The 18,508-nt window shown below is 45.3% G+C and overlaps 1 protein-coding gene, 1 long non-coding RNA gene and 1 pseudogene across 8 annotated transcripts in view; 1 reads left to right on the top strand and 2 right to left on the bottom strand.

Annotated features, from left to right (window-relative positions):
* Positions 1–10,827, top strand: part of LOC139228745 (uncharacterized) — a 107,210-nt gene extending 96,383 nt beyond the window's left edge. Inside the window, exons 4-5 of one of the 3 annotated variants that reach the window (XR_011587612.1) lie at positions 6,418–6,507; positions 10,249–10,827. This is a non-coding gene — a long non-coding RNA (uncharacterized lncRNA). Of the gene's footprint in view, positions 1–6,417; positions 6,547–10,248 lie in introns of all 3 variants that reach the window. The other 2 variants (XR_011587610.1, XR_011587611.1) reach the window with 2 other exon arrangements.
* crsp7 (cofactor required for Sp1 transcriptional activation, subunit 7) overlaps positions 1–18,508 on the bottom strand; it is a 154,963-nt gene that overhangs the window by 68,606 nt on the left and 67,849 nt on the right. The window contains exon 1 of one of the 5 annotated variants that reach the window (XM_070860057.1): positions 4,942–5,050. The exons of the other annotated variants lie outside the window; for them this stretch is intronic. Coding sequence (XP_070716158.1) covers positions 4,942–4,959 — 18 coding nt within the window. The 5' untranslated portion in view covers positions 4,960–5,050. Of the gene's footprint in view, positions 1–4,941; positions 5,051–18,508 lie in introns of those variants that run through there. 5 annotated transcript variants of the gene reach the window in all.
* Positions 9,076–9,254, bottom strand: LOC139229404 (U2 spliceosomal RNA; annotated as a pseudogene).

Here is an 18,508-nt window from a genome sequence, read left to right as displayed (position 1 = left end):
CTGAGATGAGGGAACTGAGTGTAATGTCTCCAAGTATGCTGACAATACAAAGCTAGGAGGGAAAGTAAGCTATGAGGAGGATGTAAAGAGACTGCAAAGGTATATAGACTGATTAAGTGATTGGGCAAGAAGATGGCAGATGGAATATGATGTGAAATTATCCACATTGGAAGGAAGAATGGAAAAGCAGAATGTTTTTTAAATGACGAGACTAGTAAATAGGATTTGGCAGTCCTTGTACACGAATCACAGGAAGTTAACTCAACATGCAGGTAGTACAAGAAATTAGGAAGGCAAATTATATTGCAAGAGGGTTGGAGAATTGTACAGGCCTTTGATCGTACCTGGAGTACTATGTACAGTTTTGGTCTCCATATCAAAAGAAAGGATATACTTGCCTTAAAGGGTACACCAAAGGTTTGCTAGATTGATTCCTGGGATGAGAGGGCTGTCCTGAGGAAAGACGAGAATGGGCCTATATTCTGTGGAGTTTAGGTGATCTCATTGAAACTTATAAAATTCTTAGAGGGCCTGACAGGGTAGATGCTGAGAGGATGTTTGCCTTGTCTGGGGTGTCCAGAACAAGGGGGTCAGTCTCAGCATAAGGGGTCGGTCATTTAGAACAGAGATGAGGTGAAATTTCATCCTCAGGAGTGTTGTGAAACTTTAGAATTCTCTACCCGAGAAGGCTGTGGATGCTTAGTTGATGGGCATAATCACGACTGAGATCAATAGATTTTTGGGTACTAAGGAAATCAAGGGATATGGGAAGGTCGGCAAAATGGAGTTGGTGTAGAAGTTCAGCCATGATCTTATTGAATGGTAGAGCAGGTTCGAGGGGCCAAATGGCCTGCTCCTGTTCTTAAAGCCAGTCACAACGTTCCTCAATTGGGAACTACCAAACTGATAATCTGTTCATTGGGAGCAGTCTCACATTTCTACACATTTTCAGCACCGATAGGAGAAAATGCCACCACCTCAAAAGAAAATACTTTTCTACCTTCGAATCTGGAGTTTACATATGCTTCAACTTATATAATCAGCCATGGTGTCAGTCTTCCTCATGTGGGTCAGAATTGATCCACTCGCCCTAGTAAAACACAGTTCATGGAGAACCAGGTCATTACCAACCCCGAGGCTTGCATCATCACCCTTCACGTCCCTCAGTAAACCACAGCAATTCTAAGTTGCTACCCTTGCCTCACATCTCATAGGTGCAGCAGCCTAACATTCCAATCCATCAGCAGCCATATTTGGCAGAGATATTGTCAGCATTATTGTGAAGGAGAGGGAAGCGAACACATGGTCAACCTTATTTCACATTAACTACATCCACTACTATGGCAAACAGTAAGGTCAAAATTAAATACAATTAAAAAGGATCAGAGTAAGGAGGATATATGGAGTAAAAATGTGACGGAGGGGGGTGGGGGAGAGAATAGATCAGTGAAAGCAATGCACTGTGCTATCACCAATTTGATTTTAATCAGTTATTTATGCTGTTACATGATGGAAGATATCGGACCAGGGCATTGCCAGTTACATGATCTGTATCAGAACACTCTCCCGGCCTGATATCAGAGGCAGTGTTTGCAGCTACTGCTTTTGCTAATGCCTTACAAGGAACTGTTGCATTCAAGTGCTCTTCAGCCAATGGAATGCAAGTAGCGAGCAGCTGCTTGACTGCCCTGTCAGCACAGCCAATACACACAGTTCAGAACATCAGGAGCCCAGTTCAACTCAGTTGTTTGACTCATTTAATAGAACCAACTTGCATTTATATATAGTGCTTTTCATGCCCCCAGAATGCCCCAAAGCACTTCACAGTCACTGAAATAAGAGCTATGAAAGTTGTTTTCAATATTTCAGAAAGTCATTGAAGTGAAATACATTTATTAGCTCTAGTCAAAATTAAAAGATTAAAGGTGTCACGAACAGGCAAAGTACTCCCATCTTATTCAGTGCAATGTCAATAATTCTTGACCTTTGTCGCTCAAAGCTATTCAAATTTTGTGTTAAGATTACAACTAAATGCAATATACTATATGTAAGGCGCCTAGCAACTCAACACTAAAATAGGAACAGGCTGATAGAACAAATTGGTGCCAGAACACAGAGTTAGGATGTGGGGCTTGAGTCCATCATTTCAATGTGCTGCATTGATTTGGAGGGTAGGGACTTCCAGGCAGGGAGAGAAGAAAGCATGGAAATTGACTAGGTTACAAATAAAGTTAACAAACAAATCTCTCACTGCGTGAAAAGACATTTTGGGTCGATGCCCTTCGTCAGAACTGGAATGTGTTCGGAAAGAACAGATTAACAAGCACTGAAAGGGGGAGGGGAAAAACAAAAGGGAAGATAGGTTGGAAGACAGGAGAGAATAGAGACAAAAGGGATGATAGCCCAATTTCATATAATGCCAGGAGTTAGAAAAATATTCATGTAAATGGTGGGATAATGACCAACTGCTATTAGAGACAAGGAGAAAAAGAAACAGGCTCTGAGGGGGATGGGGAGGGGGGCGGGGGGGAAAGGGAGTCAAAAATTGGGAGCGGTTACTCTCTAAAATTTTTGAACTCGATGTTGAGTCCAGAAGGCTGTAAAGTGCCTAAATGAAAGATGAGGTGCTGTTCCTCGAGCTTGCGTTGAGAGCTTCGTTGGAACAGTGTAGGAAACCGAGAACGGAGAGGTCAGATGGGAATGGAGTGGAGAATTAAAGTGACAGGTGACCGGAAGTTCAGGGTCACGTTTGCGGACTGAACGGAGGTGCTCTGTAAAGCGGGTCACCAATCTGCGCTTGATCTCCCCAATGTCGGCGATCACATTCTGAGCAGTGAATACAGTATACTATAATTAAAAGTAGTACAAAAGTAAATCGCTGTCTCACCTGGAAGGAGTATTTGCGGCCCTGGATAGTGGGAAGGGAGGAGGGTAAAAGGGCAGGTGTGGCATCTCCTGCGTTTGCACAGAAAGGTGCCATGGAAAGGGGAGGGCAGCTGGGGGTGACGGCGGAATGGACAAGGTTGTCACAGAGGGAGGGGGAGATGTGATTGGTGATGGAATCATGCTGGAGGTGGCAGACATGGCAGAGGATGCTCCGTTGAACGTGGGGGCTGGTGGGGTGAAAGGTGAGGACAAGGGGAACCATGTCATGGTTCGGAGAGGGAGGGGAAGAGGCAAGAGCAGAGGTGCGGGAAATAAAACGGACACGGTCGAGGGCCATGTTAACCATGGCGGAGGGAAATCCTCTATTGAGGAAAAAGGAAGTCATGTCAAAGGCACGAGTGTGAAAGGTGGCGTCGTCAGAGCAGATGCGACGGAGACGGAGAAACTGGGATAGAAGAGAGTCCTTACAGGATGTGGAGTGGGAGGAAGTGTAGTCCAGGTAGCTGTGGGCTCCGTTGGGCGGGCCACGTCGTCCGCATGCCCGACACGAGACTCCCAAAGCAAGCGCTCTACTCTGAACTCCGACACAGCAAGCGATCCCCAAGTGGGCAGAGGAAATGTTTCAAGGCCTCAAAGCCTCCTTGATAAAGTGCAACATCCCAACCGGCACCTGGGAATTCCTGGCCCAAGACCGCCCTAAGTGGAGGAAGAGCACCCGGGAGGGCGCTGAGCACCTCGAGTCTAGTCACCGAGAGCATGCAGAAACCAAACGCAGACAACGGAAGGAGCGTGCGGAAAATCAGACTATCCACCCATCCCTTCCTTCAACCACTGTCTGCCCCACCTGTGACAGAGACTGTAATTCCTGTACTAGATATACAGTCACCTGAGAACTCTATTTTTTTTTTAAAATAGAGTGGAAGCAAGTCTTCCTCGATTTTGAGGGACTGCCTATGATGATGAGTGGATATTGGTCGAAAGCCTATCCCCAGAGATGGAGACGGAGAAGTCGAGGAAGGGAAGAGTTGGAGATGGACCACGTGAAGGTGAGGGAAGGGTGGAAATTGAATGCAAAGTGAATGAAATTTTCAAGTTCAGGGCGAGAGCAGGAAACAGCACCGATACAGTCATCAAGGTACCGGAAAAAGAGGTGAGGGAGAGGACTGAAACAAAGAATGTTCCACATATCCCACAAAAAGGCAGGTATAGCTAGGACCCATGCGGGTTCCCATAGCAACACCTTTAATTTGGAGGAAGTGAGTGGAGTTAATGGAGAAGTTGTTCAATGTGAGAACAAGTTTAGCCAGGCGGAGGGTGGTAGATGGGGACTGGTTGGGCCTCTGCTCGAGGAAGAAGCGGAGTGCCCTCAGGCCATCCTGGTGGGGGATGGAAGTGTAGAGGGATTGGACGTCCAGTGAAAAGGAGACGGTTGGGGCCGGGAAACTGGAAACTGTTAGTGACGGAGGGCGTCGGAGGAGTCGCGTATGTAGATGGGAAGACTCTGGACAATGGGAGAAAAAAAAAGTCGAGACAGGAAGAAATAAGTTCTGTGGGGCAAGAACAGGCTGAAACGATAGGTCTACCGGGGCAATCCTGTTTGTGGATCTTGGGAAGAAGGTAGAAGCGGGCTGTGTGGGGTTGGGGAACTATGAGGTTGGTGGCTGTGGAGGGAAGATCTCCAGAGATGAGATGAGGTCAGGAAATGATGGTTTGATGTTCAGTAATGGGGTCGTGGTCCAGGGGGAGGTAGGAGGAGGTATCAGAGAGTTGGCGATCAGCCTCTGCAAGGTAGAGGTCGGTACGCCAAACAGTGCCATCCTTATCAATAGGTTCGATGACAAGGTTGAGGTTGGATCTGAGCGAGCGGAGTGCTACTAGTTCAGAGGGAGGTCTCTCTAATCTCTCCCGTCTTCCAACCTATCACAGACCTTCCCTTTTGTTCTTTCTTCCCCTCCCCCTTTAAGAATCTGTTTTTTCCGAACACTCTCCAGTTCTGACGAAGTGTCATCGACCCGAAACGTTAACTCTGTTTTCTCTCCACAGATGCTGCCTGACCTGCTGAGATTTTTGCATCCGCAGTATTTTGCTTTTGTAACAGAATTGCAGAACTCAGATAGACTGATCACGATCTGATATCGTGGATCCACAGGGTTCCAGGACTGCAGCTTGAAAATCTATTATGCAAGAAAAAAATAATCTTAAGCACAGTAATGAATTAAAGCCTTCGCCAAACATATTGTTTGGAAAAAAGTCAACAAAAAAAGACAAATGTTTTGATTTGAGCAGAAATGCTATAGCTTGAAGTGTCGTGGCATGTTTTTCTAATTTAAAGACGATTAAATATAAATGCAAGTTGTTGTTCTAAATATTCCTCATTGCAATGTCAGTAACTAGCAAAAGTACCTCATTCTAACAAAAGGTTAACCTGTTGCTTTCAGAAATTGAGCAACTTGCTGTGTATTGCTAGCATTTGCATTACTGTGCAGTCCCAAATGTGGAAGTAATAATGCCCATCAACATCTCGTGTTTAATGCGAAGTTTATTACACATTAAAAGTCTGGTAGTTGTCAAAGGTCTAATTGACAGACAGGCAAATACCACATCCCTCATTATGTAGTGCTACCATCTTGCAGCAAGTAGAATGTGCTCTGGTGAAGGCACACAGGCACCATCAAATGCCAGGTCAGGATTTCAACTTCTTAGCCGGCTGGTCAATAATCCAACAAAGTACATTTATTAGCTGTCTAGGTGGATTGATTTAATCCATGACACACAGACAGTAGGAAAATTATACCATTGACAGAAGTTTTCTTAACTCGGGTGTAACTATGCTGAATCCATAGAGAGAAATGCACAAATCAGGAATTGTAGAGCCAAACCATCTATCCAGGTGCAATAGCTACTTTCTCCCTCTTGGACAGCTAAATTTAAAATAATGAAAGGACCATGTGGATAGGCTATTCAAACTAGACTTGTTCGAGAGGACATAGGGGCAAAGTAGAAGTTATGTAAGCAAGTACTAGGTTACTTGGAAGCAAGTCATCCTCACTTCGAAGGACTGCCCAAGAAGAGACATGTTAGAATGTATCTAGTGTCAAACATGGCTCAGTTGGTAGCGCTCTCAGCTGAGTCAAAAGATTGTGGGTTGAAATCCCACTTCAGAGACTGGAGTACAAAAACCTAGGCTGATACTCCAGGGCAGTACTGAGCGACTGGACTGCTGCACTGTCGGAGGTGCAGTCTTTCGAATGAGACATTAAACCAATGTATAGGATCCCAGGGCACAATTTCTAAGATGATCGAGGGAGCTATCCCCAGTGCCCTGGTCAATATTTATACCTCAATCAATATCACTAAAAACATCACATTACTGTTTGTGGGAACTTGCTGAGTACAATTGGCTGCCGAATTTCTTACATTAGTGATTACACTTCAAAAACGGTACTTATTTGGCTGCAAAGCGCTTTGGCACGTCCTGAGGTCATGAAAGGTGCTGTATAAATGCAAGTCTTCCTTTTTTTTAAATAATAGAAAACCTGTTTTCGTAGAGAGTGGTTTACTTCTGGAACAAGTTCCGAGCATGTGGAGTGAATTCGCTGTAAGCATTCAAGAGGGGGCTGGGTGAGTTCCTGAAGATGACCACATAACTGCATATATAAGGTAGATGTGTTGGAATATTCCAATTTTTTTCCCTAAATTGGCTTACACTTTTGGCCTACAAGAGAGTGCAGATGGGGATGAAGTACAGTAGTTACACCATGCCTTAATCATCATAGTCAGTCCCTCGGAATTTTGGAAGACTTGCTTCCACCCTTAACATGAGTTTTTAGGTGACTGAACAGTCCAATACGAGAGCCACAGTCCCTGTCACAGGTGGGACAGACAGTCGTTGAGGGAAGGGGTGGGTGGGACTGGTTTGCCGCACGCTCTTTCCACAGCCTGCGCTTGATTTCTGCACGCTCTTGGTGACGAGACTCGTGGTGTTCAGCGCCCTCCCAGATGCACTTCCGCCACTTAGGGCGGTCTTTGGCCAGGGACTCCCAGGTGTCAGTGGGGATATTGCATTTTATCAGGGAGGCTTTGAGAGATGTCCTCGTAATGTTTCCGCTGCCCACCTTTGGCTCGTTTACCGTGACGGAGTTCTGAGTAGAGCGCTTGCTTTGGGAGTGTCGTGTCTGGCATGTGAACTATGTGGCCTGCCCAGCAGAGCTGATCAAGTGTGGTCAGTGCTTCAATGTTGGGGATGTTGGCCTGGTCGAGGACGCTAATGTTGGTGCGTCTGTCCTCCCAGGGGATTTGTAGGATCTTACGGAGACATTGTTAGTGCTATTTCTCCAGCGACTTGATGTCTACTGTACATGATCCATGTTTCTGAGCCATACAGGAGGACGGGTATTACTACAGCCCTGTAGACCATGAGCTTGGTGACAGTTTTGAGGGGCTGGTCTTTAAACACTCTTTTCCTCAGGTGGCCGAAGGCTGCACTGGCAGCGTTGGGTCTCGTCGTCAATGCCTGCTCTTGTTGATAGGAGGCTCCCGAGATAAGGGAAGTGGCCCACGTTGTCCAGGGTCGTGCCGTGGATCTTGATGACTGAGGGGTAGTGCTGTGCGACAAGGACAGGCTGGTGGAGGACCTTTGTCTTACTGATATTTAGTGTAAGCCCCATGCTTTCGTACGCCTCAGTAAATATGTTGACTATGTCCTGGAGTTCAGCCTCTGTGCGAGCAGACGCAGGCGTCGCCCATGTACTGTAGCTTGACGACAGAGGTTGGGGTGGTCTTGGACCTGGCCTGGAGACGGCGAAGGTTAAACAGGTTCCCACTAGTTCTGTAATTTAGTTCCACTCCAGCGGGAAGCTTGTCGACTGTGAGGTGGAGCATGGCAGCGAGGACATACTCAATAATCTTTACCTGTCCATTTTGTGAATTAACAAATGAACTTACATTTCACCACCTCAATGCCCAAAGTGTTCCACAGTTCTGTAGTCACTGTTGTAAATGCAGCAGCCAAGTTACACAGCAAACTTTCATAAACAGTAATGAGAGATAATCTGCCTTTGGTGGTGTTGGGTGAGAGATGAATATTGGCCAGGTTATCTATAGGTGTCAGCCATGGCTCAGTGATAGCACACACACATCTGAATCAGAAGGTTGTGGTTTCGAGTCGCACTCCAGAAACTTGACCACATAATCCAAGCTGATACCTCAGTGCAGTACTGAGTTGGAGGGTGCAATATTTCAGATGAGACATTAAACTGAGGCCCCACCTACCCTCTCAAGTGAATGCAAAAGATCCCATGGCACTATTCAAAGATCAGGCAAGTTCACCCAGTGCCCTGGCCAATATTTATTCCTTAATAAACATCACTAACAAAGAGATTATCTGTTTGTGGGAGCTTGCTATACACAAATTGACTGCCTCATTTCCTACATTGCAACAGTGACTACACTTCAAAAGTGCACTTTGGGATGTCTGGACACCATGAAAGATGTTATATAAATGCACGTCTTTCTTTTTTTCTTCGCATAGTGCCACCTGAGGGGGCAGATAGGACCTTGGTTTAACGACTCATCCGAAAGACAGCACCTCCAAAAGTGCAGCATTCCCTCAGTACTGTCAGCCTAAATTGTAAGCCCAAGTCTACTTTGCCCCAACTTTCAATGGTGATCACCACATTGCAGGAACTCAAGAGCCAGGCTTAGCACCCATCAATCAGTTTGCAATTCAAGGCCTAAAAAACATCACTTTACAAACTACATGCTCTATTTTACAAATTATTCTAACCAGTAAACCACATACAATTTGGAAATTCCATCGTGGTGCACTTAGGATGTGCTCTTCTGAACTTGGCATATTGGGCAATGTCAAGGGAATGTGACTCTGCACTGGACTATGCAATACCTGTCCAGGGAATGCTTCATTCTGCTACTGGATGTCTGAAATGACAGTGCTCCATTCTTTGGCTTTGAACACTAAATTTACCAAAACCACAGCTTATACTAGCGCCGCTGTAAGTTTGAAGCTTTTTCCTAATGCAGTTCTAATTCAATTAATTGTCTATGAAGTGTCAAATTGCTTTGAGCTTAAAAGGAAATTTTTTTTTTAATCCAATTTCGTTCCAGATCAACTCTAACGCCAAAGATCACTTTGCGCCAATGTGTTTGATCTTAGGCCAAAAGGCCGAGAGGCGAAGTTGCACCGTTCCTGGAAATATTGCAATACCAGGTCGGTGCATGGAGTGGACGGGGCATGCCCCTGATCCAGCTCCCTGTCCAAAAATCAATTCAATATCATGTCCCCATAGGGGATATTAAACTGATAAGAACAGATACTACATTTGATCTTAGCCAAAAGGCCGAGAAGCGAACTACACTTGATCTTAGCCAAAAGGCCGAGAAACCACAACCTTCGGACTACAAAAGCTTAAAAGGAAATAGAATAACTAACTGCCCCTCCCCCATCCCCCTCTAAACTGAGGCTTGAAGCAAGTAGGAATTTATTCAAATCCCTTTGTACCTTGGGGTAGTGAAGACCACCACAGCAAACTTGTCAAACTTGAACGAGGGCAAGGGTCATCGAGCAGTTAAAACTCTCAAACTGAATTTATACAGAGCCTGTAACGTAAAGCCACGTTCCAATGTGCTTCAGATGAGAAAAGGAGTGGCTGCTGAGCTTTTGCAGAAGGGTTAGGAAATGCGAGCATTGGTTGGTTGAAGTGATGTGGTTTGAGAAGGTGGAGGGGGAGATCGGTCGGCAGTTAAAATGAAATTTGAATGAACAGAGTCCAAAATTGAAGAGACATCAACACTTTCACATGTTACTTCACTAACTGTACATCTGAACTGATACTGACAAATGTAGATTTTAACAGACTGGTAAATTTTGAGGGAAAGCCCCGTAACAACAACTGTATGCTCGATTTTTAAAACGGAACATGTGGAAATTTCCACTACAATTTTTAATCATAGGGCAGAATGACAAGGGGCCCGGTGACATCAGACAAGCCCTCCAATGACAGTTGAAGATGGTTTATTTCACCAGAATTTTTACAGAAAAACCATAAAAGCAAAACTTAAAATGAAATGCATTATATAATGCCTCATCACTTAACTAAAATGTCTGAAACTGATTCACAGAATGAATTACTTTTGGAAATCTACTGAGAGCAGCGACTTGGAAATAAAGACCAAGTAGCAAATCCACAATTTCACAACCACTGCTGACCAGCTCTGGTTCTGTGTCGCCCTTCCCACACAGTAATAATGACATGCAGAGGGTTTTCAGAGGGAGCTTGAACTAGGTTTTTTTTTAGTCACGGACTGTGGCATAACTGTCATTTGCTTTTTATTCTTGTCCACCAGAAAACTTTCAAAGCAAGACTGACTGATGCAAAATGAAAAATCATTGAGCCGTAAACCTCACCAGCCGAGAATTGCAGCAAAATGGAGAAAGCCCCCAATCTCTTGCTGATGCATACGCAAAGCAGCATTGAAGGGGAGTTCAGACGATGGTTCTACTTCTACAGACTCAAATGTCCTTAAGACAACAGCCACACTGCAATAATGAGGCTGGAAGGACCAAGTTGATCAGATCAGTTTTATGTTAAAGGCACTTTTACCTTGAATGAATGCCATCAACTACATTCTCAAATATCAAGGAAGAAACCTTGCGTTTCAACAACACTGTAACCCCAGATTCTGTAGGTATTATGATCTGCGACTACATTAGCCAACTACTCTTCAGGTCTGCTAAACATGCAGTTAGTTCTGTGCCTCTGCGTGTTTGCATCATGGCACAGGACTCAGATGCACAGAACTGGCAAAGCTCATTTATTTCTAACATTAAACAAACAGCTTAATCTCATCAATTAGCAACTCTGGCTAAAACACAAATTTAAACTGTCACATTGCAGTGTTTGCATTATTAAAAGTTTGAATCATGGTTCGGTCTCCTTCACTTATTTTTGCCTACAGCTAAGCAGAATCTATTGTAGTCTACAACCATACATTGACACCAGTGTTCTCCACAGATAATAGGCCTCTGTCCCAGGAAAAGGCTTCAATAGGAGAGTGATGCCACAAGATCCTACAAATCTCCTGGGAGAACAGGCGCACCAACATCAGCGTCCTCGTCCAGGCTAACATCCCAGCATTGAAGCACTGACCACACTTGATCAGCTCCGCTGGGCAGGCCACATAGTTCGCATGCCAGACACGAGACTCCCAAAGCAAGTGCTTTGTGCGGAGCTCCTTCATGGCAAATGAACCAAAGGTGGGCAGCAGAAATGCTGCAAGGCACCCTCAAAGGCCCCCTGATAAAGTGTGACATCCCATTGACACCTGACCCAAAACTGCCCGAAGTGGAGGAAGTGCTTCTGAGAGAGCGCTGAGCACCTCGAGTCTCAACACCGAGAGCATGCAGAAATCAAGCGCATGCAGCGGAATGAGAGTGCGGCAAACCAGTCCCAACCATCCCTTCGCTCAACAACCATCTGTCCCACCTGTGACAGAGTCTGTGGCTCTGGTATTGGATTGTTCAGCCACCAAATAACTCACTTCAGGAGTGGAAGCAAGTCTTCCTCGATTCCGAGGGACCGCCTACGATGAATCATAGAAACATAGAAATTTACAGCGCAGGAGGAGGCCATTCCGGCCCATCGTGTCCACGCCGGCCAACAAAGAGCCGCATGGCCCTTGGTCAGCAGCCCTAAAGGTTACATATAAACCTATGAACAATGACGGAAAGGCAAAGAGCACCCAGCCCAACCAGTCCGCCTCACCACAACTGCGACACCCCTTATACTAAAACATTCTACACTCCACCCCAACCGGAGCCATGTGATCTCCTGGGAGAGGCAAAAACCAGATTTAAAAACCCAGGCCAATTTAGAGAGAAAAATCTGGGAAAATTCCTCTCCGACCCATCCAGGCGATCAAAACTAGCCCCCTCATAGTAAACCCCTCCACCAATGGAAATAGACCCTTACTATCCACTATGTCCAGGCCCCTCAATATTTTGTACACCTCAATGAAGTCTCCTCTCAACCTCCTCTGTTCCAATGAGAACAAAGCCAGCCTATCCAATCTGTCCTCATAACTAAGATTCTCCATTCCAGGCAGCATCCGAGTAAATCTCCTCTGCACCCTCTCCAGTGCAATCACGTCCTTCCTATAATACGACGACCAGAACTGCATGCAATATTCTAGCTGTGGCCTAACCAAAGTATTATACAATTTAAGCATAACCTCCTTGCTCTTATATTCTATGCCCCTGCTAATAAAAGCAAGCATTCCGTATGCCTTCTTAACCACCTAGTCCACCTGGCCTGCTACTTTCAGGGATCTGTGGACAAGCACTTCAAGGTTCCTTTGTTCCTCTACACTATTAAGTGGCCTACCGCTTAATGTGTTTACCCTTTCCTTATTAGCCCTCACACCTCTGAATTAAATTCCATTTGCCACTGCTCTGCCCACCTGACCAGTAGGTTGATATCCTCCTGCAGCTCATGACTTTCCTCTTCATTATTAACCACACAGCCAATATTAGTGTCGTCTGCAAACTTCTTAATCGTGCTCCCTATATTCAAATCTAAATCGTTGATATATACCACAAAAAGCAATGGACCCAGTACTGAGCCCTACGGAACCTCACTAACATCTTTCCAGTTACAAAAACATCAATCATTACCCTTTGCTTCCTAACTCCAAGCCAATTTTGGATCCAACTTGACATTTTGCCCTGTATGCCATGGGCTTTAACCTTCATGACCAGTCTACCATGTAGGACCTTATTAAAAGCTTTGCTAAAGTCCATATATACTACATCGTACGCACTACCCTCATCGACCCTCTTGGTTACCCCCTCGAAAAATTCAATCAGGTTAGTCAGACACGATCTTCCCTTAACAAACCCGTGCTGACTGAAAAATTAATCCCTGCCTTTCCAATTGCAGATTTATCATGTCTTTCAGGACTTTTTCCAATAATTTTCCCACCATTGAGGTTTGGCTGACAGGCCTGTAATTACTCAGCCTATCCCTTTCTCCCTTCTTAAACAAGAGTATTACATTAACAGTCCTCCAATCCTCCGGCACCATGCCCAGATCCAAAGAGGACTGGAAAATGATGGTCAAGGCCTCTTCTATTTCCTCTTTTACTTCAATCAACAACCTGGGATACATTTCATTCGGGCCCAGGGACTTATCTACTTTCAAAGCTGCTAAACCCCTGAATAGTTCCTCTATTATATTTATTGCATCCAGAATATCACACTCTTCCTCGATAGCAGTATCTGCATTGCCCCTTTCCTTTGTGAAAACAGATGCAAAGTATTCGTTAAGAACCCTCCCAACAAAGATTACCCTCATGGTCTCTAATAGGCCCTACCCTTTCTTTAGTTACCCTCTTACTCTTAATATATTTAAAGAACATCTTCGAGTTTTCCTTAATTTTACTGGCCAAGACTTTCTCATGCTTTCTCTTAGCGTTCCTAATATACTTTTTAATTTTGCCTCTTAACTTTCTATATTCCTCTAAAGATTCTATAGTATTTAGCCGTTGATATATGACATAAGTGTCCCTTTTTTTCTTAATCCTCCCCTGTAAGTCCCTAGACCTCCAGGGGGCTCTAGAATTATTTTTTCCCAACCTTTTTCTTTAAGGACACATGTTTGGCCTGAGCCTTCCGGATCTCCTTCTTATGATGATGATGCCATATTGGAATATAAAATTAGCAAGGGGGAACACAGCAACTGTAGGTGTGTAATGTGAAATTGCAGTATGGTTTGCCACAAGTAATTTGAGAACATTCTGTGGGTTGTAGAACAGGAATGTCCATATTGTGGACTGAGAGTTCCAGCCATAACCACTCAACCTGAGCAACTCAGTTCTTATTTGTACTTGAGCTGCTTAATGGTTAGTTTTCAACGCTTGAATTTTATGGGCCTGGAAATTTGGGAAGGCTGTTTTTAATGATGTTGACTGGTGGATAAATTCTAAACACCAAGATCTGTTAGAGACAGATGCAGACTAATGATAACATGGATGTAAAACCACATAAAAACAGAAATGCTGGAAATCTCAGCGGGTCAGGCAGCATCTGTGGGTCGTTGACCCGAAATGTTAACTGCTTTTCTCTCCACTGATGCTGCCTGACCCGCTGAGATTTCCAGTATTTTCTGTTTTTATTTCAGATTCCAGCATCCACAGTATTTTGCTTTTGTAAAACCATATAGGTAGCTCTCAAGGCTCCGTGGTATACACCAGAGCGGCTCACAAAGACACAAAATTTGGATCTCCTATTGAAGAATATTCTAGAACATTCCCCAGCACCACCAAAACACATATATACACACACACACAAACAGTCACCAGACCTGTGTACATAAATAACAAATAAACGCTAGTTTCATGCTTAGAAACTAAATCCAGAAAGAAAAATGACAGTACGTTGTACATTTACACCATAACCCAAAAGCACATACTCCAGCAATACAGCCAATATTTGTTACATTTGGCATCTCACTACACTGCTCAAAATATCAATGTAAAGGGCAAGAACTCTCTGAAAACACACAGAAAGCTGGCACAGTGTCACTTACTCCTAAACAGTGCTGTGGTGGCACAAGAAAAGCACAAGTAAGCTGGACACATTTTGCCTGGGCTATAAGTGCAGCTGTTACCACCCAAGGATGTCCTTCTGTTCACATTGCCAGTGCTTTTTCACCACAATTTGTTCCTGAAATACAAACTATTTATTTAAAAATGTTCCTAACCTGAGTTTCATATGCAAGATATGCACAAATACAACTAGAGTCAAGGCGGTCAAAAGTTTATACCAGGTTTCCTGATAAACGCATGATTGCCACAATCAACTTTAGCATCATAATCATCACTGCCAGTCCCTCGGAATCGAGGAAGACTTGCTTCCACTCTAAAAATGAGTCCTTAGGTGGCTAAACAGTCCAATACAAGAACCACAGTCCCTGTCACAGGTAGGACAGATAGTCGTTGGGGGAAAGGGTGGATGGGACTGGTTTGCCGGACGCTCCTTCCGCTGCCTGTGCTTGATTTCTGCATGCTCTCAGCGACGAGACTCGAGGTGCTCAGCGCCCTTCCGGATGCACTTCCTCCACTTAGGGCGGTCTTTGGCCAGGGACTCCGAGGTGTCAGTGGGGATGTTGCACTTTATCAGGGAGGCTTTGAGGGTGTCCTTGTAACGTTTCCTCTGCCCACCTTTGGCTCGTTTGCCGTGTAGGAGTTCCAAGTGGAACACTTGCTTTAGGAGTCTCGTGTCTGGCATGCGAACAATGTGGCCTGCCCAGCGGAGCTAATGAAATGTGGTCAGTGCTTCAATGCTGGGCATGTTGGCCTGGTCGAGGACGCTAACGTTGGTGGGTCTGTCCTCACAGGGGATTTGTAAGATCTTGTGGAGACCATCGTTGGTGGTATTTCTTCATTGACTTGAGGTGTCTACTGTACATGGTCCATGTCTCTGAGCCATATAGGAGGGCGGGTATTACTACAGCCCTATAGACCATGAGCTTGGTGGTAGATTTGAGGGCCTGGTCTTCAAACACACTTTTCCTCAGGCGGCCGAAGATTGCACTGGCGCACTGGAGGCGGTGTTGAATCTCGTCGCCAATGTCTGCTCTCGATGAGGCTCCCGAGGTATGTGAAATGGTCCACTTCTCCAGGGCCGTGCCATTGATCTTGATGAAACATAAAAACATAGAAAATAGGTGCAGGAGTAGGCCATTCCGCCTTTTGAGCCTTCAACAGGATCATGGCTGATCATTCCCTCAGTACCCCTTTCCTACTTTCTCTCCATATCCCTTCATCTCTTTAGCCGTAAGGGCCATATCTAACTCCCTCTTGAATATATCCAATGAACTGGCATCAACAACTGTGTGTGGCAGGGAATTCCACAGGTTAACAACTCTGAGTGGAGAAGTTTCTCCTCATCTCAGTCCTAAATGGCCTACCCCTTATCCTAAGACTATGTCCCCTGGTTCTGGACTTCCCCAACATCGGGAACATTCTTCCCGCATCTAACCTGTCCAGTCCCGTCAGAATCTTATACGTTTCTATGAGATCCCCTCTCATCCTTCTAAACTCCAATGAATAAAGGCCCAGTTGATCCAGTCTCTCCTCATATGTCAGTTCAGCCATCCCTGGAATCAGTCTGCTGAACTTTCGCTGCACTCCCTCAATAGCAAGAATGTCCTTCCTCAGATTGGCAGATCAAAACTGAATACAATATTCCAGGTGAGGCCTCACCAAGGCCCTGTACAACTGCAGTAAGACCTCCCTGCTCCTATACTCAAATCCCCTAGCTATGAAGGCCAACAAATCATTTTGCCTTCTTCACCGCCTGCTGTACCTGCATGCCAACTTTCAATGACTGATGACTGATGAACCTCCCCTCCCCTTGCACCTCCCCTTTTCCTAATCTGCCGCCATTCAGATAATATTCCGCCTTCGTGTTTTTGCCCCCAAAATGGATAACCTCACGTTTATCCACATCATACTGCATCTGCCATGCATTTGCCCACTCACCTAACCGTCCAAGTCACCCTACAGCCTCTTAGCGTCCTCCTCACACCGCCACCCAGTTTAGTGTCGTCTGCAAACTTGGAGATATTACACTCAATTCCTTCATCTAAATCGTTAATGTATATTGTAAAGAGCTGGGGTCCCAGCACTGAGCCCTGCGGCACTCCACGAGTCACTGCCTGCCATTCTGAAAAGGATCCGTTTATCCCTACTCTCTGCTTTCTGTCTGCCAACCAGTTCTCTATCCATGTCAGTACATTATCCCCAATACCATGTGCTTTGATTTTGCACACCAATCTCTTGTGCGGGACTTTGTCAAAAGCCTTTTGAAAGTCTAATTCACTGGTTCTCCCTTGTCCACACTGCTAGTTACATCCTCAAAAAAATCCAGAAGATTCGTCAAGCACGATTTCCCTTTCATAAATCCATGCTGACTTGGACCGATCCTGTCACTGCTTTCAAAATACGCTGCTATTTCATCCTTAATAATTGATTCCAACATTTTCACCACTACTGACGTCAGGCTAACCGGTCTATAATTACCTGTTTTGTCTCTCCCTCCTTTTTTTAAAAAGTGGTGTTATATTAGCTACCCTCCAGTCCATAGGAACTGATCCAGAGTCGATAGACTGTTGGAAAATGATCACCAATGCATCCACTATTTCTCTGGCCGCTTCTTTAAGTATTCTGGGATGCAGACTATCAGGCCCCAGGGATTTATTGGCCTTCAATCCCATCAATTTCCCCAACACAATTTCCCACCTAATAAGGATATCCTTCAGTTCCTCCTCCTCACGAGACCCACTGTCCCCTAGTACATCCGGAAGGTTATTTCTGTCTTCCTTCGTGAAGACAGAACCGAAGTATTTGTTCAATTGGTCTGCCATTTCTTTGCTCACCATTATAAATTCACCTGAATCCGACTGCAAGGGACCTACGTTTGCTATCTGCGCAGTTAATTCATCCACCTTATTCCAAATACACCTCGCATTGAGGCACAAAGCCTTCAGGCTTGTGTTTTTAAACACTTTGCTCCTTTAGTATTTTGCTGTAATATGGCCCTTTTTGTTTTTTGCCTTGGATTTCTCTGCCCTCCACTTTTACTATTCTTCTATCTTTTGCTTCTGCCTCCATTTTATTTCCCTCTGTCTCCCTGCATAGGTTCCCATTCCCCTGCCATGTTAGTTTAACTCCTCCCCAACTGCACTAGCAAACACTCCCCCTAGGACATTGGTTCCGGTCCTGCCCAGGTGCAGACCGTCCGGTTTGTACTGGTCCCACCTCCCCCAGAACCGGTTCCAATGTTCCAGGAATTTGAATCCCTCCCTGCTGCACCACTCCTCAGGCCACGTATTCCTCTGAGCTATCCTGCGATTCCTACTCTGACTAGCATGTGGCACTGGTAGCAATCTTGAGATTATTACTTTGAGGTCCTATTTTTTAAATTTAGCTCCTAGCTGCCTAAATTCGTCTCGTAGGACCTCATCCCGTTTTTTACCTATATCGTTGGTACCTATATGCATCACGACAACTGGCTGTTCACCCTCCCTTTTCAGAATGTCCTGCACCCGCTCCGAGACATCCTTGATCCTTGCACCAGGGAGGCAACATACCATCCTGGAGTCTCTGTTGCGACCACAGAAATGCCTATCTATTCCCCTTACAATCGAATCCCCTATCACTATAGCTCTCCCACTCTTTTTCCTGCCCTCCTGTGCAGCAGAGCCACCCACGGTGCCATGAACTTGGCTGCTGCTGCTCTCCCCTTATGAGTCATCCCCCTCAACAGTACCCAAAGCGGTGTATCTGTTTTGCAGGGGGATGACCGCAAGGGACCCCTGTACTGCTCTTCCTGTTGGTCACCCATCCCCTATCTGGCTGTGTACCTTTTACCTGCAGTAAGACCAACTCGTTAAACGTGCTATTCACGTCATTCGCAGCATCGTGGATGCTCGAGTGAATCCACCCGCAGCTCCAGTGCCGCAATGCGGTCAGTCAGGAGCTGCAGGCGGATACACTTCCCGCACACGTAGTCGTCAGGGATACCGGAAGCGTCCCTGACTTCCCA

Source organism: Pristiophorus japonicus, chromosome 18, assembly GCF_044704955.1.
Source record: "Pristiophorus japonicus isolate sPriJap1 chromosome 18, sPriJap1.hap1, whole genome shotgun sequence".
Classification (NCBI taxonomy): Eukaryota; Metazoa; Chordata; class Chondrichthyes; family Pristiophoridae; genus Pristiophorus; species Pristiophorus japonicus.
This window is presented reverse-complemented; position numbering and strand designations above follow the sequence as displayed.